A 25904-nucleotide genomic window follows, 5' to 3' on the forward strand; every position below is an offset into this window, starting at 1 on the left:
CAGTCTATGTGCTTCACTGCTGTAACACCTCTGCTGCGACACTGGTGGATATTGTTCTTTCGATAATATTCCGACTTACTCAAGACCCACTGTCACAGCCATGTCGATATCAGCACAGGTGGATGTATTTCAGTGTGGACAATGTACAGTGACATGACATCTGCGGATAAGTAACACCTTAACACCATGTTAACTGAAGGAAAAGGTAAATTTAAACATATATTATATGGTTTGATAATTGTGTTTTCAAATTGAAGTTATTTAAAAAATAAACTCATTAAATATTCTTTACAAAACAAACAAACAGAATCAAGTTTTAAGAGAAAAGGAATCTTTTATTTTCTATACATGTGCCTCATGTCAGAGCTGCTCAGGGAATATTTACACCATTGGAGGTTTTTCCCTTAATTCCTGAACTTCCTTATGCAAGGCTGTTAAATGCAAAGAGGAATAATCCATAAGTGAAATAGGATAAATAAGTATTAAACCAACATGGCTTAGTTTCTTCTGTCACTTTCACCTTTGCGCTCTTCTCGGTTGCATTCAGGAACAAGGATGTGGGGATTCAAACTCTCCACCAAATCCAGAGAAGCTTCACAGTTCAACCTAATAATTTTTTCCAGTTACACAAATGGTTCAAGATATCACTTCTTCTCTATGACGTGTGGCTCCAACAGTTTCTTCATGTGCAGCTCCTCCACCAGCTTATCCACACAGACCTTAAACAGAGGTTCAGGTTCCTGAAGGACAAGAATATAAAGACAACTAAACATGTTGGTCTCATGTGTAGGCCTTTCTTTTAATTTATTACTGCAACATAGATGAATAACTTAAAAATGTCAAAAATGCTTCAAATGTAGCTTAAGAGAGATTTATCAAAAGATGTATCTCATGACCTTTAAATGTTGCAGCTCATTTTAATATAAAACAAAGAATAACATTGTCAGCTTTCATCTCACATGGTCCTGGAAGCAACACTGTGGTTTTAATAGGAAAAACTAAGGGTTCAAATCCATCAGTAAAGAGGCCTGTGGATAAATAGGAAACAGTCTTCCTCCTGCAGGGTTTCCCTTTTCTCACAACCTTTTTCTGTAAATGTAATGTCACATACCGACACATAACTCACTCTAGACACACCAACTTAAAACTTAAATGACTCATTACTTTGTGCTCCAGCTGCCGCTGTTTCTCCACAGCCTCCTCCAGACTTAGACCAGCCCACTCTACCACTTCTTCTGGGACCTCAAACTGCTGCTCACAGAGAAAAAAGTGGGAGTATTATTTATTTATTTTTTCCTTTGATGACTTTACTCACCAGATCCTCGGTTGACTCAGACATATTGGACATACCTTGTATTTCTCGTAAACCTTTTCTCGTTTAATGGGGTCATTAGGGTAAAGCTCTGTGTTTTTGCGTGCTAAACGAAGCAGCATTGCCCTCTTCAGGTCCATCCCCAGTTTGGAGTTGAGGTCCTCCTTTGGTGTCTACAACCAGTCATTAGTTAGAGACACATGGAAAACACAATAAGAAAAAGTTCATGTTGAACCGGAGTAGTTTTCTCTTACTTTGAGGATATAATAGTCGAAGCCGTAAGCAGCATCGATGAGGTCCAGAGTGCGAGCTGTGACTGGGATGGTGAACTTGTGGTCAAGGATCTCGCTGTAAAGTTCTCTCTTGAACACTTGTGGTTTCCAAGTTTTCCTCAGACGAGTGGACATCTAAACAAAGACAGTTTAGACAACTTTTAAACTATTTCAAAACACACACACGAAAAAATACATTTGAGTAAGTAAAACGAGCACTTTTTTAATTTTCTCAGGTTAAATAATAAATATATCACATAATATCACATGAGGTGGTTCACCACAAGTATTCTCATTGGCAATAGTCAAATATATCACTGAAAATAATCAGCTGCTTCTCCAATGAGTCTGTCATTATCAAATGACCTGTAGCTCCACTCTATTAAACTACTACTGCAAGACAGCAGCAGTCAGAGTTCATCCCACAGCTCGTGGAGAAAAACAAACTCCTCAGAGACTTGCTCTTAAAGAAGAAATAGTGGTTCTGATCAAGACAAAAGCTTCATGTGACCTGAAAGAGGAGCTGGCACATAAATCTGTCTCGGTATGATTCAAATAAGGAATTATTATCGTCATTATTTGTAAGGAGATGTTTCCTCTTTTGGTTTAGGTGGCGTTCTACTACAGAACTATGGTGAAGAGGCGCCTCACCTATTTTTCACATCATCTCTCACCTGTCAAACAGAGATATATGTGCAGGTGGAGGAGGTGGTTTGTAGGCTCACACGGGCCTGTGAGCGATTTAATGATTTCCTCTTGAGGCAGAATTTTGAACTTTTTTCAGTTGTTTACACTTTCCCCAACCTTGCTTGGATCTGCTGGTTGTTGTATTTGTGGTGCTCCAAACCCATGTTGCCAACAAGGAAGCTGCAGAGTGTCCTCTATTGGACAAACTACGAAACATCAGCACTCATAATATAGCTGAAGGACATTTCTCCCATCATCTTTACTTTTCTAACTTTCATTTATCAGCTGTTATAAATCCTGATACTGATCATGTAGAATTTTTCTCTCAGATTAATATATATATAAACGCTGAACTTTCACAGCCAATAATACAGCAGGTGATGTTCTTCTTTAGCAATACAGCGCTTTGCCATTTTTACTAAGCAGCAGTAAAGCTTTTAATTTTCACCCAATTCATATTTTCAAGATCACTTTACTTTTGTGAATGGTTCTCTGTAAAGACACAATGGCTTGATGCAAATCAAATGGAGCAAACTCAGGAATACAACTTCTAATGCTCTGTTCTTCAGAAGCTGCCCCCTGCTTTCATACAAGCATTTTATATAATATAATATTCTTATAGGAAATTATCAAAAGAGGAAATCAAAAGAACACAACAGCAGCACGAAAAAGACAAAAAAAACCCTATTCTTCTACAGACTAACTTTGTCATTGTTGGCATATCTGTAGCCCGATATCCAGCCCTCTCCTCCCCACAGGCCGTCCTGGGACTCTGGAGGGTAGTAGATTGGGACTGGGACATCCTGCACCCGTTCCTTCAGCCCCGTGTTGGGGTTGGCTCGGTACTGGACTCCTAGAGGCCTCCAGTGGACAGGTGTGGGTTCCTTCTGTTCAAGTGACTTGAGGTAGTGCTTCGGGAGACGAGCATAGATGCCCTGTTTCATTTTAAGGGCCTCCCACACTTTAGGGGAGTACTTCAGAAGAGGCATTTTTGCTTTTGACAGTCAAATCTGCAACACAGAGGGATGAAAGAACAAAACTTAGTGTTGCTTGTATTGACCAATCAAAACAATCGACAGTGTTCCAGTGTTTGCAGGTGTTACAGCTTTAATACATACAGAAAATATTCTGGTGCAGAAATAAAAGAGGAAAAACTTCCTGATTTTTCTGTGACAGGTTGCATTCTTAAAATAATGAAGCGAGAACTGCGATGAAGACTCAGAAAGTATTTTTTTTCAGTTCCCAGAAATGCCTTATGTAATTACAAGCTGAACATTTTTCTGAATCGTTTATTTCTTTTGATAAATAACTACTGGGATACAGAAACAGAATAAGTGTGATGATATTAGCTGATCGTTAACCAATGCAGGCCAACAACACAGTTACACACCGGCTTATTTAAAGAAACAAGCCCCCCATAAGTGTCTGTACCAGCACCATTAAAAGGTCTCACCGCGTAATTAGAAAAAGCAACGCCGTCAAACAACAATGGAGATTTTAATCCACGTTTTCTCAACATCAAGCCAGCAAGGGCATCGTGAATCCTCCGATACTGGCCGCAACTTCCGCGAAGAGCAAACAGCGTCACATATGATTGGCCGAGAGAAGACGTCACTCTGTCGCTTTTTCCGGGCAAACCGGATGTGCACCCACGGGCAGAAAATAAAAATGTACTTTAGACCAGAACAAACGAAAGACGCGTTCTTGTAAAATACGCATCATATATATAAACGTGTTATGTTTGTGTTTCTTTCATCTTTTTGCATCAAAAGCTTCCTTTAAGAATCTAAGCGCTGTGTTTTGTTCATTATTCGGTAGTATTCTTAAAATCCTTCATTACTTATAAGCAGCATTAGACTTAATAAATGTACAAGAAATCTGTTTTTAAACCCTAACGTCAAGGTGTTTTTGTCTTTTAGTCAGTTAATCAGACTTCATTGCACACTTAGCGTGCAGATAAATAGAATGAATTACTGGAGGGAGAAGCTTAAAGAAGAAAAGAAATCCTTAAAGAGAACCTAAATCAGTAGTGCAAGAGATTCAACAAGAGACGATAATCTCTCCATAGCAGGGATTGTAGTTCATTGAACTCTGCAGGAAGTTTACTTAAAAAGAAATAAAAATATATAAACAATCTTTTTTTTTTTTTTTTTTTACATATATGTGTTTTAACAGTTGCAGATGTGCAGATGTGTCTATCTGTCACAAGACGGAGTGGAGACGGTGTACAGGTAGGGCTTTGTTTGTGAAACCCTTCTGTTTAAAGTGCTCATGGTTTGGAGGACCATTACCATCTCCTGCATTGAAGAGTTCAGATATTATTTTGATATTCATATATAAGAGTGCGTAAACATGAACTTTTATTTTGGAAAGCAATGACGAAGGTTGACAGGAAGTGGCACAATGCGTTTTTAAGCGTTTATACAACTCATCATTTCAAAACTGTTCTTCGCCGTTACGCCCGAAAGGTGGAATTGAACCACTCTGCCGCTAAGCAGCTACAGGTTTGAAGCCTGCACCCCGGACCACCGAGGCTCATCCGGGCACTTACTAACATCCTCTTTACGCGTATAAATACCCCATACCTTTAATACTCATCTGACTCACGGTGCTACATACAGTGACTGTTTTAAGCGTGCTTTAATCAAAGATAGGTGACAAAAACAATCGTCTACTGCAAGACAGATAATCTAATCTTTCTTGTGCGAATAAATCACTGAAGAAAAGACATGTAATCAAGTCTGCGCTGTTATGTAAAGCAGACGTGCTTTGATTGGCTGTCTGAAAATATAAAGGAGGAGACACACGGATTTCTCAAAGGTAAGCTGCATCATCACCGCTACAACAGAATCCAAACAGCCGACCGCTGATTATGGCTGTATTGCCTTTGGGTGTGTTGTGCTGAATAGAAATATCATTATATAGCATTCAAATTATAAATAAAAGACTAAAAATGAGAAATGCATAAAGCCTAGAGGATGTAAAGCGGTTTCTAGAGGCATCTCAGGCACATCTCACACATAGCTGAACTCACCTCCTGCTCGTCTCTTCTTGCTTCATGGGACTTTGACTTAAACACAAGATATTTTTCAAGATCACAAAGATGTTTAGCAGGGATAAGAAGGACTCACATGGTTTACACTTACAGGAAATTTACCCATAAATGTTTGTTATTGTATTTTAGATTAACTCCAACTTTTCCACACAGTATCAAACTCGTGTAATGTTGCAAATATAGCATTTCACGATGAGTTATAGCTGTAGCCAAATTTTAATCGTAGAATGATATTTGGAGTGAACAATCTGGAGCAGTGAATCATTTTTATTACTTCTTACTCCTGTTTAAAAAAAAACAGAACATATTAGAATGAAGATTTGTTTTATTGTACAACTTGGAAACACTAACAGAGTTTTCAGGCACAAGTATGGCGACATAGGGGATTACAAAAAAAAATCTAAACCATTTTACTACACACTGCATAAAATTTCTTGGAGTAGCACCACAAAACTCGAGACTGATATTGAGCTTATTCGGGTCATTTTATTTCCTCACATTTCACCATCTTCCCCTCTCCGTCATGAAATGAATGTGATGATTAATTTCTTTCCTCCGTGGTTATTCTTTGGTTATTGTCAGAGAAAAGTGTTCTCAATGATCAAAGTCTGAGGCTCTTCCTTTGTTTCTCCACTCGGTGGCGCCAGGAGGCTCTGGATCGCCTCCTCTGGAGGAGAACAGCACATACTCCTGGCACAGGCCTTTCCGCAGGAAAGACTGCACGCCAGGGGAGGTGGTGGTGAGGGGTCCTCTCTGTGGATAACAGGAGAAGCTCCGTCCTCGCTGCCTAACGAGGTGGAATCAAACTCTGGTTGAACAGTGCAGCAGCTCACACCTGCACTTCTCAGCACTTTAGTGACTCCAGACATCATTTCAGCACACCTGCATACATGTGAAATGAACCTGCATCAATAAAATGTCGCATTTTGAATTTAGACAGATCATATTTATGATAGCCACTCAGCAGTGACAGTTAAAGTGAGACTGGTGGTCACATTTTGACCACCATGTTATTATTCTTTGACTCTATTAGAGTAACCTTGCATTATGCAAAGTTAGAAAAGGATCCTTATTTAACATAGAATGGAAATAGAATGCTAGAATAAAAACGTTTAGTTAGATATGGGCACAACAGCTCCTCTTTAAGTACATTCCCAACTAAATACTCAGTGCTGACTGTCAGAACACCACCGAAGAACAGAAACCTATTCGTCTCACCTGTGTGCTGGAAATCCCGTGTAGCAGTGCACATGAACAGAGGCCACAATGAGGGATTCAGTTAACTGCCAGACGTGGAGGTCGTGCACAGCCTGCACTCCAGGCAAGCATGCAATCCTCCGCCCAAGATCAGTAACGCAAATATGTGGTGGTGTGGCCTGTTGTAGCAGCAGCCCATACCTGTACAACTACAGAGGGAAGCAAGAGTGAAAACAGAGGCCTGTACTACGAAACACACTTTGGAAGTGCCAGAAAGTGATTGGCAGCAGTGTTGTCAGAGAATATGGAAAAGGGAAATAGCTGCAAACCTATAATATTATTATATATATCATATATAACCTTATTGTAAATCCTGTGGACTGCCCTCTATCAAAATATATATACATACATGTATATATATTCATACATATACATGGATATGGCACATAAAGAAAACGGATACAAATGTCAATAATAGACATTCAGTCAGACTTTTGCACAGACAACCAGGATGGTCTAAAGTTTGTTTTTGTTTATTTGTGTTTGTTTTTTCACAAAAAAAGCACCTAAAGTGGAGTTTTTTCTGATGAAAAGCAGTAAAGAAAAATCAGTAAAAATGAAAATCAATAAAGACTCTTAGATACAAATGTAGTTTTTTTCCCCCTGTTGGCTGCAACCAATTTTATTGTTCTATAAACCAGAATATCTGACTCTCAAACAGAGCAACTATTTGCGTCTGCTGACCTTATATCGAATTTATTAAGCCTACATTTGAATTATGTTTTTATATCTATTCCTGACTTGCTTGCAGACATTTAAACCACCAATTTAATGTGAAAAACTGTATTTTACACATTAATTTATTCAAATACTTGATTTTAATCCACCAGAATCTCTTGTCCATAACTGCATTATTTCCTTCCTGACTTCAAATTGGCTAAAACTTACTAATGCACTAAGTCTATACCTCTCTTACTTACCAAAGTGCTTAAAGCACAAGCATATTCTAACTGTACTTTTAATAATAAACTACTGTACACTGCTTTTCCTCTCACACACTCTCATAGTGTGGATTTACAGTTGTGTTGTTTTCAGTCCGCATTACGTATTTAACCTCTTCATAGTTTTCCTGCAATATAATTTTATTTGTAAAATCAGTTGCTCAGCTGCCAGTTAACTAAGTAGATTATAGAAAGATACTCTGCTTGAGATGAACTCATTCTGTCATGCATCTATTCTGGATGCAGACTAGAGGCCTGTCTCCAGACCTTTCAAATGATTACAACTTTAAGTGTGTAGTTTAGCATGACATAAACACACAGAGCGTGACCTGCGGTGCAGAGGTGGCAATCAGCGTAATGACAGCCAGCAGAGAGAGGCCAGGATCCAGGTAAACCAGGAGGCAGCAGGCACCAGAGCTGTCGATGACCTCCGGGAGGATCAGTAGCATCACCAGACTGTTGATCAGGCCCAGAAGAGACGTAAAAACTCCCTGAGTGACAAAGATCAATGACAGGAGTCTGATGGGCCAGCAGTTGGTTGGAACCGGATTCTCAGTATGAGGTAATGACTTGCAGACGTCAGAGGTTTTAGACGCATTTTGACTCTCTGAAATAAGAGAAAAGAGCAAAACACATGCTTTGAAACTGTTGTTTGGGCTAAAACACAGGAACCTGAACAGAAAAAAAGTGGACAGTCTACAGAGCTGAAGTGTTACCATGATGTCCCGTGCAGGTGTTGTGTTCAGGATTCTCTGTGAAATCACTCTGACCCTTACAAGCCTTCGAATCTTCAGCACTGCTCGCTACTTTAAATCCAGGCGGGTGAACTTCTGGCTGTTGTTGCTGACTTTGGGCGTCAGTGTCAGGGATGCTGGAGGTTACCGGATTGCAGAGGACGAGCGCCTTGCTGTGGAGCATATCGTGCATAGCAGACTCAACATTTGATACACTCATGTCTTCGAATTCCTCTTGGCCCATGGATTGCTCCTCAGCCAGGACTGTGGGAGTGGAACACAGGAATGAAAAGCAAACATGGACACCATTTGATCTTCCTTACAGCTGAATATACACTGCATAGCTACATTAGAGTACATAGCTAATAATCCATTCCCAACGTCTACATGCACTTGGCCTAATCTAGCCATTAAAAAAAGCTTTCTACTCTTCTATAAATTGATAATTATTTTTGAAAATCAACTATTGTGGCAGCCTTACCAAGATGTTACAAATGCAACAAATTCTAGCAACCAAGGGTGCACCAATATATCTCTTTATCTGCTGAAGTAAAGTGAAATGTGTTGTAATCTACTGTGTCATTTGTAAGCAGCCACATTTAGTGTGAATGGGAACTTAGCCATGTCCAACCCCTTATTTCTTCTTCATTTTAAGCCAATACATGCTGGCTGTAGCTTTATGTTTATTATACCGTCTAATCATTTCATTCCTCTTGTGTGATTCTCATTCTAGAAGTCTACTGAAGTATCTTTGCATGATTCACAGATCAAAATAATCTTTATTCCTCTTATATTGAAACTTGGCAGCAGCTCAGTTCATCTTCTGCATGAAACAAGCTGTTTTAGCTCTTTAATGCTTTAATACCTTTAAATCAGCAGCAAGTGGGCAGGGCGTCTGTGCTTGCAGCAGAGTACAGATATTAATATGTATGTGAGTGTAAAATATATAAGAAAAAACAAGAGTGACTAAAAAAACAGATCTCAGGTCTGCGGTTTGAAGCTGTAAATCTGCAGGATTGGATCAATGCTTACCATCCCTGATGGTACAATGAGCCGAAGAGTTGTGTGCAGGTAAATAAATTAGCCCTTTACCTTCTTTCATTATTTTTTTGTGTGTTACCTTTTTGGTTAACTAGTAGGTGAGATCCAGTCTCTTCCTCGCCCACCCCGGTCTTCTTATGTCGCAGAAGATCACAGCTCAGCCCGAACACAAGCATCTTATAGAGCGTGCTGACTACTCCAACCACCACAAGCAGCTGGGGTTGATGCACTGGGTGTGGCTTCAGGAAAAAGTGGATAATTTCCATGGAGTATGAAATACATAAGGAGACCAGTAGGAGGGTAGAAATGAAAACCCTCACAACCTGAACCCTGCTGTTGTGGTAAGACAGACCGCAGTTTAGAGCTGCAGGGGAAATCTTTGGGGAGAAGGGCTGATGAGGGTTGACCACTGATGGTGTCTCATGGTTAGGCTGAGCAGTGACTGTCTGGCTACCAGCTGGAGGTTCAATGGAGGAAGCATGTGGAGAAGTAGAGGGCTCCAAAGAGGAGAGCGATGTTTTAATTGTGCTTGCAGTCTGAGGAAGAGGAAGAGCCAGGTGCATGAGGATAAAGAGCGTGTGGAAACCATCCACCAGGGTGATGAGAGACTTACACAGCTGACTGATGGCGATCTCGCACATCAGCAGCAGAATGGTCACTCCCAGCATGGACCAGTGTAACACCCGCATTCCTGCAATTAAGAGTACAGAAACATTCAAAACACTCAGAATCTGAGACCCCACTGTTTGCACTGAGGTCTAACATGAAGGGCGACAGTCACATAACACATGAACAGGTGACTATAACCACATGTTCTGGCATAATAATAAATAATAAGTGATGACCATTTATAGCTCAATCTAATTGGAGATGTTTGTTGAAAAAACAGCATGTTAGCACTAACACCTGATACCAGCTACCAAGCACGGTGGTGGGAGTGTAAGGATTTGGATTTGTTTTGCAGCCACAGGGCCTGTGCACCTTGCAGCCATGCAACATGAACTCTTCTGTATGCAAAAATATCTTACAGTCAAATCTGAGGCCATCTGTCCGACAGCTAAAGCTCGGCTGAAATGGGATCATGCAACGGGACAGTGATCCTAAGCTAAGCAGGAAATCTACAACAGAATGCCAAAAGAGCCAAGGTGTTGTAATGACCAGGTCAAAGTCAGAACCTCATCTGACTGAAAGGCTGTGGTAAGACTTTCAAGGGAGCCCACAAATCTCAGCGAACTGAAGCAAATAATGTGAGAGGATAAAGTCACAGGGATGAGATGTATGTACTTTCTCACAGGCCTGGTTAGAGTCTTTTGAAAAACTTCTTTCTTAACAACATGTATGCAAACCATTTATGCATCCAATGGTTGAATGTGTTATTATTTTAAAGTCAAGAAAAAAAGGAGTGAGAGAGTGAAATTCATAAAAAATAATAATAACTTCAATAACGCACAAACTATTGAAATCCATCCATTCACTGATTTTCTCAACTGCTGATCCAGTTCAGGGCCATGGGAGAGCTGGAGCATATTTTTCAGCTATCATAGAGCAACAGGCAGGTTACACCCTGGAGAGTTCATCATCCACCGCAGGAGCTACAAACGGGTCAAATGTTTCACAAAAATGAACATTTCAGAGTTAAGAGCTGAATTCTATCCCTGAAGTCAGATTAAGTTTTGTCCTTGCCTGAAGAAACAAACTCAAAGAGCTACACTTTGTGTTGCGATGTTGCAAAAGCATCTGTTACACTCAAGGTCAGGATGTCAGCTGCATGAGCCCATACAATTCACACAATTCACCACATGCCTCTGTGCCGTCTGGTGCACTCATGACTTCTCAGCATACGCGCACTGATGATTGAATAAGTAGAACTCTTATACATGAAATGAAGCATTGCACCTTTTGAGGGCTTTTTGTTTGGTACTTTAAAAGTCATTTAAAGCCTTTTATTACTCTCGCGATTAAAATCTTGAGCTAAAGACGACTTTTTTTTTTTTTATAATTGCAGCAGTCTTGGTTTCAGAGAAACAACTTTTCAAACAAGAACACGTTTCAATCATGAAACCTACGACCAACTTTCCACAGCATGTCATATATTCTTAAGTTCATTTACCCCAGAAAAGTGGATGTCCCTCAGCCGGCACTAAAAGGTAAGTTGGACTCCTGGATGTGATCCGTGCAGCTGAAGCTGAAAAGTGTCATTCATGGTGCTCACCATCTCTCACTCTCTCTGTCCCACCACACTCCTCCTCTGCTGTAATCACAGTCATGTGAGCAGGGGAGGGTGTGGGTGGGATCATCCCTCGTTGGTGGGAGAAAATACGTTGAAAATACGTTCACACGGCCCACCCACTCTTCAGATACCCTCCAAGCAGATCAAGTGAAGCTTATTTGCACTAATTAAACCCTGATTGTGTTGTCAGGATTATATAATGCCATCATGAGGTGAGACCTTCTCAGCTCTGCCTTAAACTATTTAGGATACTGGCATCCAGTCAATATTATAGCTCCATTACCAATGGACTTGCTGCCTTCAGCTGGCCTGTCTAATTATAGTGGGAATCAGGGTATAACACTCTATTATAATTTGGAATAAACTAAATACTAAACACTCTCTAAGCCCCCTACTGGTAATAAAATGTTCATTCAGATATTCATTCAAGTATTTGCAGTATATGTACTGATTATTTCATCGTCTATTTCTTGAAATATTTATCAAAGGAGGCAGAAATATCATATTTACTGGGATTCGCATATTATTATATTTATTCTATATATTCATACATACGATCTACAGCACATTTGTGGGGAGAAACGTTCATGCTTCGATGTCAAATCTAAGCTCATGTGAGGCTGTATGTTTGCCAGCTCAGTTTGTGTCAATGGGCCAAAATTTGATGAGTGAATTCCTAATGCTTTGTTCCACAGGCAGAAGGGTCAACAAAAAGTCAATGTTCAGATCACACATAAGAGTTTTCTCCATAAGAAGGCGAGTACTTTAGTGTATTTGCAGTAATTTAAGTTTAATCAAGAATCGTTTTAAAATCTTTCCTTTTAAAAAAAAAAAAATTCCTTAGCCCCTGTGAGCTCGGTGGATGTGCTGCACCCTCTCTGTCCCCCTCTCATGATCCTACTATGACGCTGCAGTCCCATCGGCCCCTGCTCCTTAGTGTCAGCGTGAGGGGGGTTGTTTCAGTCCACTGGACTGTGGATCAACAGGCCAGATAGGGGCTGACACCACAGATAAATCCCTACTGTTTCACCAGCATGCCAGCACATTCCTGAGGCACAGCTAAACCCAAGGAAAGACCCAGCGAGGAAGCATTTGATCACTTGTCGCTGTCCCGAAACAGAAAGAGGGAGCCATAAAGTTTGAAATATTGCCTGTTATACCAATTTCCCCCACCTCTGTTTTTTTTTTTATTCTGGGACTGTGAATCAGTGAATCAAAGCTTAAAATCTTTACACTCTTAAAACTCTGACACATATTTGTATATAATTGCTTAAACATCAAAGAGTCATCAAGCAACCCCAAAGGACATGGCGTTCTTTAAAACACCTGTGCCTGTCTGGGTCTAAATGATTAATTATTCATTTCTGGTTGAGTTCATGTTAGTGGTGGGGAAACATGGTTAGGGTGTATTTTTTTCTTCTTCACAGAGGGTTGGCATCCTACTTAAGAAAGGATAAGGCACCCTTGTTAACTATCTCACATTAACAGTTAATCGAGATCACATTAGTCATTTTAAATATGCTCAATAGCATTTCTGCACTCTGTGACTTTCTTTTGGCCCTCCTTCTTGGGCCTGTTGCCTGAGAAAATCCAAGGCTGTCCCATAAGTCTAGCTAAAGCCACCTTTAGCCTATGTGCAGCAATTACATGCTCACTAAATAAAATAGTCTGGATGGCAACTGAAATACTTCAGTTGGGAATGTTAAAGGAAATGTTTTAGTATTAGATCCAGTTCAGCTAGTTTTGGTTTAGCTTTAGCTCAAAGCTCACAACAAACTCCATAGATGCCAGCTAAAACAATAAGCTTGTTCAAACATACAGATTCAAGAATTAATACATTTCAGTGGTGAACTTGGTATAATTATCAGATCAAACTGCATCTTATTTATTGATGAAAAATAAATATTTAGGTATCATTGTATTGCCTTCATAGCCAGTACAATATGTTGTTTTTAGAGGTGTTTAGGTGATATCTGAGAGTTCATTGGATATAATACAAATACTGTGCTAGTATAAACATATATCCATGAAAACTACATCCAGCTTTTTCTGAGGTGGTCTTGACCAAAGAAATTCCTCTCATCTGCCAACTTAGACTAAATAAACAAATCAAATCCTGGATGGATGCCAACAGGAGGAAACCAAAACGGAGATGCACTCTTGAAATCACACTTCATTTTAATATTGATTAAAAGAACACTGAAAGAAAGGGGAAGCTCACTGATCTGGCCCACTTAATATTAAAGTGAGCCATATGAGGCCCTCGATGTAAAAAGAATTTGACAACAAGACTAAGCACAGTAAGAATCCAAATAACACAGATGAGCTCTGTGTGATAGACACATTTTGATCAAAGAATTACATAAAGAATTTTAACATCACTACCCTACGATATATAGCTGACACTCAGAAAATTATTCATGCTTTTATTTCCTCTTAGTTCGATTTCGGTAAAGGCCTTGTATGTCAGAAAAAAAGTCATAGCTTCCAAGTGAGCAGCTGCTGTCTCAAGAATTTAGCTCTGTTTAATCCAGCGTCCCTGTGTGCACATGAAAAGCAATTTCCTTTGAATCGTTCTTCACTAGAAGAAAATCTGTGTCCAGTTAATATTTATTAAACCACATACTGTACCTGGTCCTGCTCCTTGCTGCGGGCAGTTATCAGCTTTTTCTACTTGAGGAAATTAAACGTCGGTGGAGAGATTCCAGAAAACTTCACACTGATGAACTTTTCAGCCATCTGCCCCGAGGTCCACAATCACATGCCTCGTACCAGCGTGGAGATAAACAAGCCTCAGGTGCTTTTCGAGCCATATGATAAGTCACAAAAGAAGAAAACGCAGGAGGCCAACAGAACATTAGGAATGTTTTATTTCAACGAGAATTTCCCCACGGATGCAACAAAACCAAAACTCTGTGCAGCAACAGTGTCACACAGTTTGTGTCCCGAGATGTAAGAGTCCAGACTGAGAAGAAAATCCTCCAAATCTACACCGAACGTGATTACACTACACTGACTGCAGGGCAGGTTTGGGTGGGTGATTACAGGCACTGATGACAGGAAGGACGTTTTGTGGCATCACAGATAACTGTTGCAATCGGTGAATACAGAAGAAAACTGAAGATTGAATGAATGTAGGCCTGTGGTTCCAAACTTGAGGGCTAACATTAAAATATATTTCTTTTCTTCTTAAATAATCGAGTAGTTTGGTGTCTGGCCTCTGGAAAATGACATCATTAAAAATGAATTAATAATAACAAACCAGCTGAGTGGTCAGAGCATCGCCCCTTACAGCAGTTGAAGTAAAGGAAAGATCACAGTTTCTGTTTACAACTGTAAAAGTTTACAAACATGAAAAACAAAAAAATAGTGATTCAAAATGCAAAGATGAGCCATTTCTGCTACTTTCTTCAGCATTTCAGGATTCATAATGTAACTTTGAAAACAAAAAACAAAGAAACTCTGTGACATTTACTTGAAACTTGCACCACTTTGGGGCCACTCTTCTCAATTTTCTCTCATTCTTATATAATTGGGCGGGGTGGATTTGTGTGGTCAAGAATTTGTATAGTAAAACATACAGAGCAGAGCTCCCATCGTTCTCCACACCTTCACCCCAGGACAGCCTACTACACCCTAGAGGGGTGAGTCGGTTCACACTGGGCAATAGTTTCAGGAGAGGGAAGTGTTTCTCCTGGAATCTCTGTGGTGTTCTAATAATAACGCCATGGCTTCTTTTTGTTTTATACTTAATTTCAAAGGCATGAAATAGAAATGACCATAGGACAGGAGGGAGAGAGAAACAAGGATCTTAAGGAACAAAAGAAGGTAGCTAAAACATGCTTTTCTCCTTTTTCTGAAGCCAACTTTAAATTTAAAGGCTGTGAAACCCTGGTGCAGAGAAATGGGACACTTGTTTATTTTCCATCAGCCTGCTATGAAATTTGACTGACGATAAATCCAAACGAGTCCCCTGGTGCCAGTTGGTAAATGCTAGGAAACAGCCTCATTATTCACAAAATGAAACGTGCAAATATTTAGCAAAGAATAAAAATAAATGAATAAATGTTGAACAGGTGGACAGAGTATAAAGATTTTCACACTTATTGATGTCTTCATGGAGTTTTTGTAATGCTACTTTTAGCAACTTCCTTATTGACAATCGGTCACCACAGCAGGCAGCACGTTTGATTTGATAGATTTATTTATGTAGGTGCCAGGTGCACTTCTTGACATCACCACAGACGGATTTGTATCTCCTCCCCAGGATCCTTCTCCATTGTGAAGCGAATGAATAAACCACTGCAGTATTGAGCCACCAGAAATACAACGATAAAGTCAGCTTTCAAAAAACACCTTAATTTCAAATCTTTTCTTACGATTGAGATAATATGTGAAGACCTGAAACTAACAGTATACTCTCATCACATCAGCCAAACATGTCCTATAAAGAGTAAAATGCATGGATGTGTCAGTGCGTTTGGTCACACAGTATTTGAGTCCTGGTCAAGTTCTTAACATGGGGATCTTTGCTCAATAAGTTGCTATGGTCTACTGTAAAATTGTCTTATCTGAAAACAAATAAATTAAGCATCCAAAGCAAAAAGCAGAGGACTGTCTTAAGATCTTTCATTTTTGGAGCGTCTTCAGGTTGGGTATCACTGGTCTAAAGTGACTCAAATGTAGAGATGTCTCATGTATAAGTCCGATTTCTGTTAGTTGGAGCAAAAGGTGTGTGTGTGTGTGTGTGTGTGTGGTTGTTAATCAGAATTTGAGAACAGCCTGACAAGCTTGAAAAGTGTGCATGCAACTTGAAACTATGTGTAAAAAACAAAAACCACATTAATGACACAGCATCCGACGTTCAAGTAACATCGTTATCAGTGACAGGCTTTGGTTTAACGTGCCGGCGAGGAGCCGCTCAGCAGTGCAGAAAACAAGCTAAAAAGAACAAAAGAGCAACAGCACATTTCTTTCCTTTCAGAGGAACCGTAATCATGTCAGTGCTGCTTGCTGCACTTCTTATCACCATTTTAATTGCCGTTACTGCAACATATTGAGCCTGGTCTGTTATTACATTATTTGTAACCCGAAACTTCATCCAAATCATTCTTGCTGTCATTCATGCATTCGTGTGCAGCTCCAAGTGGAGTATTTTCCATTGAAACATACATTCAGTCATATTATTAGTTATTACATGCATTTATTTGAGGAACAAATTTTGCCATACATAACTTTGTGATTACCAGCACAGTTTAATTAAGTTAACAAATTATTCTTTAAAAAAAAGAAAAATCTAAAATTAAAGCATTACAAACAGTGGGAGCAAACTATCGTTTGGGTGTAGAAGAGCAGGAAGGTTGAATGCTGCTCCGTCGGCAGGAAAAGAAATCCAACCTGCCGGTATCCGCTTCAGGGAGATACCGTCTAACTGCCCTGCTCTGAAAAACTATGGTCAGGAGTTGGATTTTTACAGACATCAGCACGTGATTCTGCTCAGACTGTTCTCCTTTGGGCCTGTGGGGAAACAGCCATCACTGCCCCCTTGTGGCCACAGATTCACACAGCAGCGCAGCTTTAAAATATGTTGCCTCTTATGCCCACCGCTTCTTTGTTTTGCTGTTACCGTTTCTAATCATTCAATCTTATTTACCCTTCCTCTCAATTTTATTAGAGCCCCTCCCCCCTCAAAAAACAAAAGAAAAACTAAATATTTCCCCTAGTGTGATATGATATATACATCAAAAACTTTAAAGCAAACCCCTAATCAGAAGAAAGGAAAGGAAAATGGGGGGGTGGGGGTCAAATAAATCAGAGGGCTCATAAAATAAATATAAAGTAATTGATTTCTCAAAACAGCCAAACAAAAAACCTGGACACCCGCCCCCTTAGGAAAAAAATCAAAACAACACTGAATCTGAAGTGGTGAGACTGAAGGCAACATGATGAGGAGCGAGAACATAGGGGCGAGATGGCACGAAGCGCCAGTGGAAGACTGAGGGACCGGAGGAAAAGAGCGGGGAGATGACGACTGAGACCAGGCTGTTTTTCCTTACACTTTCACACAACAAAGATCAATCGAATAAAGCAATCACTGAGCTGCAGAGAATCAAAGGAAAAACTGATTTTTGCCCCGTATCGCCCAGAAATAAATCAACCAAAATCAGACGTATACATTTCTGATATTCACTAAAGTTTCCTTTTCTTTTCAGCGGGGAACAAATCACCGACTCGGTGAACTCTAAAAAGCATTTTTATTGTAGCAGAAGCGAACGGGAGACGGTTGCAGCTCCTCCGCGTCAGATCTGAAAGGTCTGAGCGGTGGTGGGAACGCCGATTCCTGAGGGGCCAAAGTGAGTACAGGAGGAGAAAACAAACAGGAGAGGTCACTTTGGCAGAAGTCCCTTAGAGTTTAAAGGAGGGAGTGGGAGACACGCACACAGAAAATGTTGACACTTAAACAGACACGTTAACAACTTCAGCTTCTGTGGATATAAAAGCCTTAAAGAGCGACCTACTCCAACCTCAAGTGTTTAAGCCAGCAGGTCTGATGGGCAGGGTCTACCACTGTTCTTTTGTCTTCTGTCACTTCACATCATCTGTTATTGTCTTTGTGTATGTATGTTACAAAAAATCCTTTTAATCACCATTTTTTTTTTTTTTTTAAATCATTGTGGAGACCTACAGAAGAGCGCAAGGAGCTGTGAGGAAGGTCCGTCTTTGGTTAGTGTTTCATCCTCTCTTTTGTCCCCACACTTCTCTTCATGTAAAGATTGCGGCTGACAAAATGTAGTGACAACAGGTTGAACTTTATTTCTCTCCCCCTCATTTCGCATATTCAATGTGCATATGCATGTGTGTTTCAGTGGTTGGGTGTAGTGTGGATGTGGAGGGTCTCCTTATGTCACAACTGAGCTCCACAGGCAAATCTTGTCCTTCAAGTCTTTTCCATTATTTGTTTGTATCTTCCTGTACAGAGCTGCGAGTTTAACACTGGGTCTTCTGTCCTTTATGAGAATGCTGTGTTGGAGGTTATGACAAAAACTTGAAGGGCAACCAGTCACGTAGCAAAGCCAGACAACTTATGCTGTTTTCACCTGTCCCGACAGTCCCTGTGGAAGCAGGAGAGAGGAGATAAACGTTTTAGAAACTGAACTTTGATCCGAACCACGTTTAAATATTTCATTAACCACACCATGAAGCTGTATTCATGTACACACCAGAAAATGGTCCATTTCACAATCATTTGCACTACAGAATATAGTCTTTGTGGTTCAGTGGAGGAAATGTGAGCAAGATATACTTGTATATAAATCCACTTGGCCTTCACATATCAGCACAATCCAGCACCCCAGTTTATTGTGAGAAATAAACTGTAAACTGAAATATTAAAAGAGCAGAAGCAGAAAACACAAAGTGCCTTTTCTGTCATTTTCATGCTGTTTTTCTACCAGAAGGAGAATGTGCATAGAACGTGCTACATATTAGCACCAGCTTAACACTTTCCAGAAGCAGGTTCTGTAGCATTTTCTGCAAAGGGTTCTCACGTTATGGTTGGTCTTCATCAGTTGCATACTTTAGAGAATAAGGCTCGAACATGTACACAAATATTTGTTTTCTAGCCACTAGAGCCGGATGAAGTCTCATGAAGGGCAGCTTTGAAATCCGGCCAATCAGAACTGACTGGGCTCTTTAGGTTTAAAGTAACTGAGGCTGACATGAGGGGCTGTTAGAGGGCAGGCAGAGACTCGTGTTTATTTGCTGATTAGCACAAACAGGAATTATGTTTTTTTTATAAGTTATAATGCAACAAAGTAGTATTGCTTCAAGCACACTCTGCAGCAGATTAATAGTGTGATAAATGCTCTATACCTCACGGTGCATCTCTCCCAGTCTCCAAACTGGCTTCCAGCAGCAGTTCCTCCAGGTCCTGTCCACAGCTGACACTCACTACACGAGTGACACATAAGAGACTTTAAAACAACCCTTCCACAACAACAACAACAACAAAAAAAATCTACTGAATGCGACCTGATTTAAAAAACATGACATCAGTGTTCACACATTCTCACCGTGCTCCATCACACAGCTGCCAGGCTTGGGGCTTTCAGTGTCGAGAAGATGGAGGGAGAACTCAGGTTTCAGGCCATTGGGCAGAGCAGCACCGAGCACCTCCCCTTCTAGAGCCTCAGCAAAACTCTCTCCCTCGTCTGCAGAGCTCTCGTCAGCCGATTCCTCCCTTTCAATCAGTGGATTTATTTGAGTGATGGCTTCAGGCCAAGATGAGGTGGGGTTAGGACTTTGTGTTGCATCTCCTGTTTGAGGATTTGACTCCTGTGCTCCACCCTGAGTGACAGCTGGTGCCTGCAGATCAGTGTGGACAGAGGGGAAAGACTCTGCTTCCTGTTCATGTGCCTCTGGTTGTTGCTTTGGCCTTGGCTCCTCTTGGTTTGGCTGTTCTGTCTCTGCTAAACTGAGTTTTTCATTTTCTGGTAAGCTGACTAATATTTCCTGCTTCTCTTTCTGTAGAAGCGTCTCCTGTTTTTGGTGTGGTAAGCAGGCCTCCTCTGCCGCAGTTACTACATCATTTGGTAGCTGTTGCAGTCCAGATGTTAACAGTTCCTGCTGTGTAGGTAAACTAGTCTGGGGTGGATTCAGTTCCTCTGACTGTTCACGCTCTCGGGGTATCACCTGCCAATCATTTCCTACAGGACCTTTCGCCTCCTCTTCCTTTTTGTTTCCTTCTACACAAAGAGGCTCAGGTTGGGGGCTTTTAGGGCTCTCTGTTACCTGGTCTGATGAGGAATTTAAAGGCGGAGCTGGTGACTGTAGACTTGGATCTGTGTTTTCAGTTGTAGACTGTGGCTCTAGTTTGCAGGTCTGTGGAGTATTTAGTGCTAAAGGACTCTGCTCTGTCATTTTAGAGTCTGTCAAAAGAGCAGGTGAGTTCTCCTTCATTTCCTCCTGTGTCAGTTGGGTTTGTGTAGGTGTCTGAATTGTACACAGGGGTTGTGTCTGCTGTGTTGTGTCTGCAGGAGTCTTTGAGGGCTCTTTAGACTGGCTGGGAACAGCAGGCACACTTAACTGGAGCTGATGCTGTTCAGGGGGGCTCTCCACCCGGGTCACCATGAAAATCTTATGACCCCTCCCAGGGCTTGAGACGGATATGCAACGTCCAGGAGATGGAGGTGTGCCCGGAGGAGCTGCAGATTCTGTGACGGTGACAGAAATTACGCTTGACCCTTTGGACGGTGAGGCTGAGGATGTATGTGAGGCACTGAGTTGAGACTGTGCAACCCCTGGATGGGTATGAGTAGCAGTCTGGTTTGAGAGAGTGGAGGAGTTTGAAGTGGAAGATTTTGTTACCACCTCGCTTTCCTCCTCGTCCTCAGTGTCAGAGTCAGACTCCAGATGAGTCTGGGGAACATCTGAGTCAGAGCTCGCTCCTGACTGCCTGCTTGTCTGCGTTTCATTTCCTGCCGTTTCATCGTCTTTATCCTCTACGTCACCTCTCTCCTCTGATGCTGATTCATGCTCCTCCTCCTCCTCCTCCTCCTCCTCTTGCTCTTGCTCTGTGGCAATTTCAGCCATAGAGGCAGACTGCTTCATCTTCTGCTCATTATCCTCTTTTTCTTTAGCAAGGATGAAATTCCTCTTACAACCATTCTGGATCTCAGCCAGCAGGGCACGCTGTGTCTCAATAAAGCTCTTTACCTAAGAGACAAAAAATCAAAAAACACAAAAAACACATTTCTAATATGCAAAACAGTCACTGTAACAGGGCCTTACTTCTTTCATTTGTTTTAGCAAGAAGTATGTTCTTTCACAACACAATCTTTTTTTTTTTAAAGGATGGCATCGTGCTGGCATAACAGATGGAGAAGATCATAAGTACCTCTCCCCAGAAAAAAGACGATTGTACTTTTGTTGGGGATTAACTAACAACTGAGATCTGTTGCCTATTGGGTATTTATCAGAGCAGTGCACATATCATATCATAATATCAGCATGGCTCATCAATTTCTTTTACAGTTTTTGGACAGGAGAAGTATTTGGCACCGTCCAACAAGCCACACTAAGCTATACCTAAACTGTAAATACCTGTATTAGGTTTTGGTCTTCTCACTGGAATTGCTGAAAATGAGTCATTTTATATACACTGAAAACATCACCTCCTCTCCTTATGAAGTTAAGGGGGCTTCGAAATCCAGGGAAAATATTGGCAAAGTACAAAGGCACCTAATTTCAACCCAACAAACACATTTGTACACAGCTGAAATGGGATAATGCTGCAGAAATATTTGGACTATGTTCAACCATCTCCTTCCTGTCCTCTCTACCCTTTACCATTTCTTATTCACATACTCACAGTTTCTTTCTTGGGCTCCCGGTCAAGGTCGAGACGCAGCAGAGAGGTGTTAACCTTCAGGGCAAGAGACAGGGCCATGAGGCCACCTGTTTTAATCTCATTCTCTCGAAGGTCCAGGCGCAGCAGTCTGGGGCTCTCAGCAATGAATTCGGCCACAGCCACAGCTCCTAGAGCACACAACAACAGGAGGCCAGTCAAAAATGCCAAAATCCAACACACACGCACACACACCAGAAAAAACTACAGCTGAGGAACAAATACATCATTTCCTACCTTCACAGGACAGCTTGGTGGAAGCAAGGCCCAGCCTGAGCACAGAGCGGTTGGCGATCAGCCCGTCTTTCAGCTTGTGGACTCCTTCGTTACCCACCGAATTATGGCCGAGGTTCAGAGTCTCCAGACTCTGTGTGCATGGCTGAGAGGAACAATATTTAAATTACAAGTGGAAATAATAATGAATAACATAATCACAGTGTTTTGCTGTGTTTTTTAACAGTACAGGAATAAGTACAGTACAGAATGTCTATTCTTATTTAATACACTTAATGTACAGAATTCACCTGCTTGCTGCATACATGCACATTCACATAATGTACATAATATATAATGTTCTTCCTCTCTCCCCCCTTTTGCACAAGTTTAGGAGCGTGTCAGGTTACATTTCACAGTGTGTTATACTTGTATAACTACGCATGTGATGAATAAAGAACCTTGAACTTGAATAAGCTTTGTACATCTAGTGTAATTTTAGAAATGTCAAAAAATAAGCAACGTTGTACTTTATGCAGGATTCAATGCCTACATGAAGTGTTTACAGAAAGTCATTCTCTTTAAGTATCATTGAGATTTGTTTTAAAGGTCTCATCCCCAAGTAGGCAGTTTTGATATTACTTACTATTTACTCATCCATTAAGAGTATTTATTAAGATCATTCCTGTTAGCTAGTGCTAAAACGTCAAATGCCCATTTAAATGAGTGCTGCTTTTACATTTTTGGGCAACATTATCATTTCATAACATTTTAGCAGCCAAGTAAACTGTGGTCAAATCCAGGGCTGTGAATGATTAGCCAAAACAATCAAAGGTTCTTTTTTATCTGTGAGAATTGAAATTTTAGGACATTTTGTTTGAACAAAACAAACAAACACAAACAAAAACCAACAGACACATTTATTGGAAAAATCTCAGAAATGCTGGTTTAAGTAATCGAAAGGCAAAGACCACCACAGGTTATAAAAATAAGTGAATCCCTCTTATAATTATTAACATGTGTGGTTTAAGCATAGTTATCTGCCACATTAGGTTTGATGATAACCTTTACATTATTGCATTTCCTTTTCATGTAGCTTAAAGTAAATCCTGTTTTTATCTAAAAAAGTTTGCTTACAATAACAATTTGTTGAAAAGTTGTCTCACAATGCAATCACACTGAACCTAAGAATCAAATAAAACCGATGGCTTTATGTACAAGATACAGGTATAGGTCTATGTAACAAATACAGTAACTGTGATATATACAAATCAGGGCCATTGCACCTCCTGTGGGCCCAAGTTCCAAAATTCCAGGCTTCAGAAAATGTAGCCAGTTGGCCAATGACACCACTGGTGCAAGAAGCTTTAAACAGAGCTGCACACTCTACTGTATGCAATGGAAAACACCACTTGTCTCCAATAAGATATCCTTATTTTGGACTTATCAAACAGTGTCATGTAATGCAAGTTGCCTTTTTGTCCACATAACAAACACGTCCACTTTAAAGACCATTAACATTGAACCTCAGTTTGATAAAGCATGAAACCTGGATGTTGTCATTCTGATGCTGCCAGTTACGTGGGTCCAGAAGGAAGCGTCTCTATGGCTACGGTAGCTTTTATGTATCACATGATGGGAGCTGGCTATTAAAATGAAATTCAAAAACTACATCATAGGTTAAAAATGACAAACAGTGAAGCGTAACTGCAGCCCTGCCCATAATGAACATAACTACACCAAGTCAACAAAATTAACCAAATCTCATTAATCACCATCAATAAACTGGAAGTAATGAGATCAACAAATGTACTGCAGTGGATTCATGCAGTCATTTATGTTATGTTAGTTTTTTCTTTTTTAATATACCCAATGGTTTGCAACAAGACCTCTGACCACTACATACAAACAGAAAAAAGGCAGTTATCTGTCCTTGACAAGGCTGAAGATGGAATGACTCATCAGAGTCTGTAGTACTAACACAATAAAAAGATGGAAGGAAAAGACACTTAGAGGAACAGATAATGACATTCAATCCCTCAATGACAGATGTGCGACTTCAGCAATGGATTATCTGTAACTAACCACTATGAATTTATTCCAGGTTGAACTGGAAATGGCACGACCTGGACATGAGATCACATTATTCACTTAGTGAAATACGTCAACACAAAATGTCAGGTGTATTAATGACAAGTTTATGCGGAAATGTCCAGTCAAATCAGACGTCATAGCACCTGTTTGCACAGCACACTAACACACCAGCTACACACCTGTCTAAAGTAATTGAACAGCAGTTTCCAAAAGGATATGCAAGTATGAATGCCCATGAGGAAAATAAACAGAGTTCTAAGTCTTATTTGTCCAGACATTAAGGAGTGTGAAACATAGCCTGTGCAACCTGAGGAGAAACTGGAAACCCCCAACCTTGCTACGTCTGCTTCAAGCAGGGTCCTGGATGTGACTCACCATTATTCCAGTAAAGATGACATGCTTTATGGGTAAAATGTATTACAATAATTAAATTACAGTCATAAACATTGACTGAGGTAGAATTAAAATGTGCACATATGCAGGAAAGTGAGCCCTAGCTGGGGGTGGAATACCCTAGCAGGATATTAAGAAACTAAGAAATAAATAGCAGACTTCTATTCGGATCACTTATCTGACAGAGTTTAAAAAACAAAAACAAAAAAAACAAAATTGCCTTCCAGGTGCTTTTTTCTTTTCTTCTTTTTCTAAGTTTACACACATAGGCTGTTAAAACCTTCAATCAATGTGCCTGGCTTCACTGTGACCAAGTGTGTGTATCTGTTTGTGTGTGTGTGTACCAGTGCAGCAGCAAGGTAGCCCATGCCATTATGCGTGAGCTGGTTGTTCCATAGCACCAACGTGACGAGGCCTTTCCTCTGTTCTTTTAGTCCCTCACACACATAGGCCAGACCTGCACAGAAACACACACAGACCGAGTTCTGATGAGCATCTAGAAGATTACTGTAACGTTGATGAAGTGCAGTGGAAAAAACTTTAGCAACTGTAAACTGTAAAGCCCATAATAATATCCCTATGCATTGTCACAACTTCTATTGATATAAAGAAGACACATTTGAGGATTTTTAGGACACCTTTAATGTCACTTTAAATGAAATCTAAAAGTGAACATGCAACAGAAATACAAAATATATTTCTTCTGCATAAATACATTTGCTTTAGCTTAAAACAAACAGTAAGGAAAATGGTTAAGTAAAAAACAAGCCAAAAAAAACCCCCCACACCATTTAGCCAGAAAATGAAATCGGCAGCATCAACATGGTATGATTTTTAATTTGAGAAATAGATACAAAATGAAATGGTTATGAAAAATAATATTCCAGTGTTTCCTCAATCTGTGGGCCAGTGCCAGGACAAAGTAACAGGAATTATTATTAACAGTAAACAGTAATAACAACATATTATTATCATTATTATCACTACTACTACTATTGTTGTTCCTATTGTTAATATTATCATTCCTTTTTTTTTTTCTAAAGACAGAAGTGACAACATATCTAATTAGCCTATTGTTACCATTAACCACTAAGATACATGTAATTATTGCCTTGAAGGCCTGAAGTGTTAGTCAGACTACAAGGGAAAAATAGAGTTCATTATGTTATGACTAACGAGTGGTTCAGCTAATATCTGCCCCCTTAAGTTATTATTATAGTAGACTTAATCATCAATCGCTGTATGTACACCAACTGCAGCAACAGTGATT

The 25904-nt window shown here is 40.3% G+C and overlaps 3 protein-coding genes and 1 non-coding gene across 4 annotated transcripts in view; all 4 read right to left on the bottom strand.

Moving 5' to 3' along the window:
• Positions 1–314: 314 nt before the first annotated feature.
• mrpl28 (mitochondrial ribosomal protein L28) lies at positions 315–3866 on the bottom strand. The gene is made up of 6 exons (XM_005742076.2): positions 3725–3866; positions 2976–3281; positions 1567–1719; positions 1351–1485; positions 1165–1251; positions 315–740 (listed from the first exon to the last, which is right to left on the bottom strand). Exons 2-6 carry the CDS (start codon positions 3258–3260, stop codon positions 645–647), a joined length of 756 nt encoding a protein of 251 aa, XP_005742133.1. The 5' UTR covers positions 3261–3281; positions 3725–3866; the 3' UTR covers positions 315–644.
• An 864-nt stretch (positions 3867–4730) lies between these two features.
• On the bottom strand, positions 4731–4816 carry trnastop-uca (transfer RNA opal suppressor (anticodon UCA)). The gene has a single exon. It is a non-coding gene; the product is annotated as a tRNA-Tyr (tRNA).
• An 817-nt stretch (positions 4817–5633) lies between these two features.
• LOC102200127 (zinc homeostasis factor 1) lies at positions 5634–11533 on the bottom strand. The gene is made up of 6 exons (XM_005742189.2): positions 11410–11533; positions 9379–9990; positions 8241–8522; positions 7854–8131; positions 6545–6732; positions 5634–6208 (listed from the first exon to the last, which is right to left on the bottom strand). The coding sequence occupies exons 2-6, from the start codon at positions 9986–9988 to the stop codon at positions 5905–5907; spliced, it is 1662 nt and encodes a 553-aa protein (XP_005742246.1). The 5' UTR covers positions 9989–9990; positions 11410–11533; the 3' UTR covers positions 5634–5904.
• A 6231-nt stretch (positions 11534–17764) lies between these two features.
• ppp1r37 (protein phosphatase 1, regulatory subunit 37) overlaps positions 17765–25904 on the bottom strand; it is a 43581-nt gene continuing 35441 nt past the window's right edge. Inside the window, exons 8-13 of the mRNA XM_005742077.1 lie at positions 24979–25091; positions 22172–22313; positions 21899–22065; positions 19602–21243; positions 19402–19479; positions 17765–18641 (exon numbers count right to left, since the gene is read on the bottom strand). Coding sequence (XP_005742134.1) covers positions 19403–19479; positions 19602–21243; positions 21899–22065; positions 22172–22313; positions 24979–25091 — 2141 coding nt within the window. The 3' untranslated portion in view covers positions 17765–18641; position 19402. The remainder of the gene's footprint in view (positions 18642–19401; positions 19480–19601; positions 21244–21898; positions 22066–22171; positions 22314–24978; positions 25092–25904) is intronic.

The sequence above is a fragment of the Pundamilia nyererei genome, unplaced genomic scaffold, assembly GCF_000239375.1.
Source record: "Pundamilia nyererei isolate P.nyererei 1_Seehausen unplaced genomic scaffold, PunNye1.0 scaffold00117, whole genome shotgun sequence".
NCBI lineage: Eukaryota > Metazoa > Chordata > Actinopteri > Cichliformes > Cichlidae > Pundamilia > Pundamilia nyererei.

Bases quoted from the DNA above. Each gene is read 5' to 3' on its own strand.
- mrpl28 (XM_005742076.2), bottom strand. From the start codon at position 3,260: ATGCCTCTTCTGAAGTACTCCCCTAAAGTGTGGGAGGCCCTTAAAATG. The intron at 1,720-2,975 runs GTTAGTCTGTAG...GTCTTTGTTTAG, and splicing joins GATATGCCAACAATGACAAA to ATGTCCACTCGTCTGAGGAA. The intron at 1,486-1,566 runs GTAAGAGAAAAC...GACTGGTTGTAG, and splicing joins TCGACTATTATATCCTCAAA to ACACCAAAGGAGGACCTCAA.
- LOC102200127 (XM_005742189.2), bottom strand. From the start codon at position 9,988: ATGCGGGTGTTACACTGGTCCATGCTGGGAGTGACCATTCTGCTGCTG. The intron at 8,523-9,378 runs GTAACACACAAA...CCACTCCCACAG, and splicing joins CCTACTAGTTAACCAAAAAG to TCCTGGCTGAGGAGCAATCC. The intron at 8,132-8,240 runs GTAACACTTCAG...CTCTTATTTCAG, and splicing joins CACCTGCACGGGACATCATG to AGAGTCAAAATGCGTCTAAA.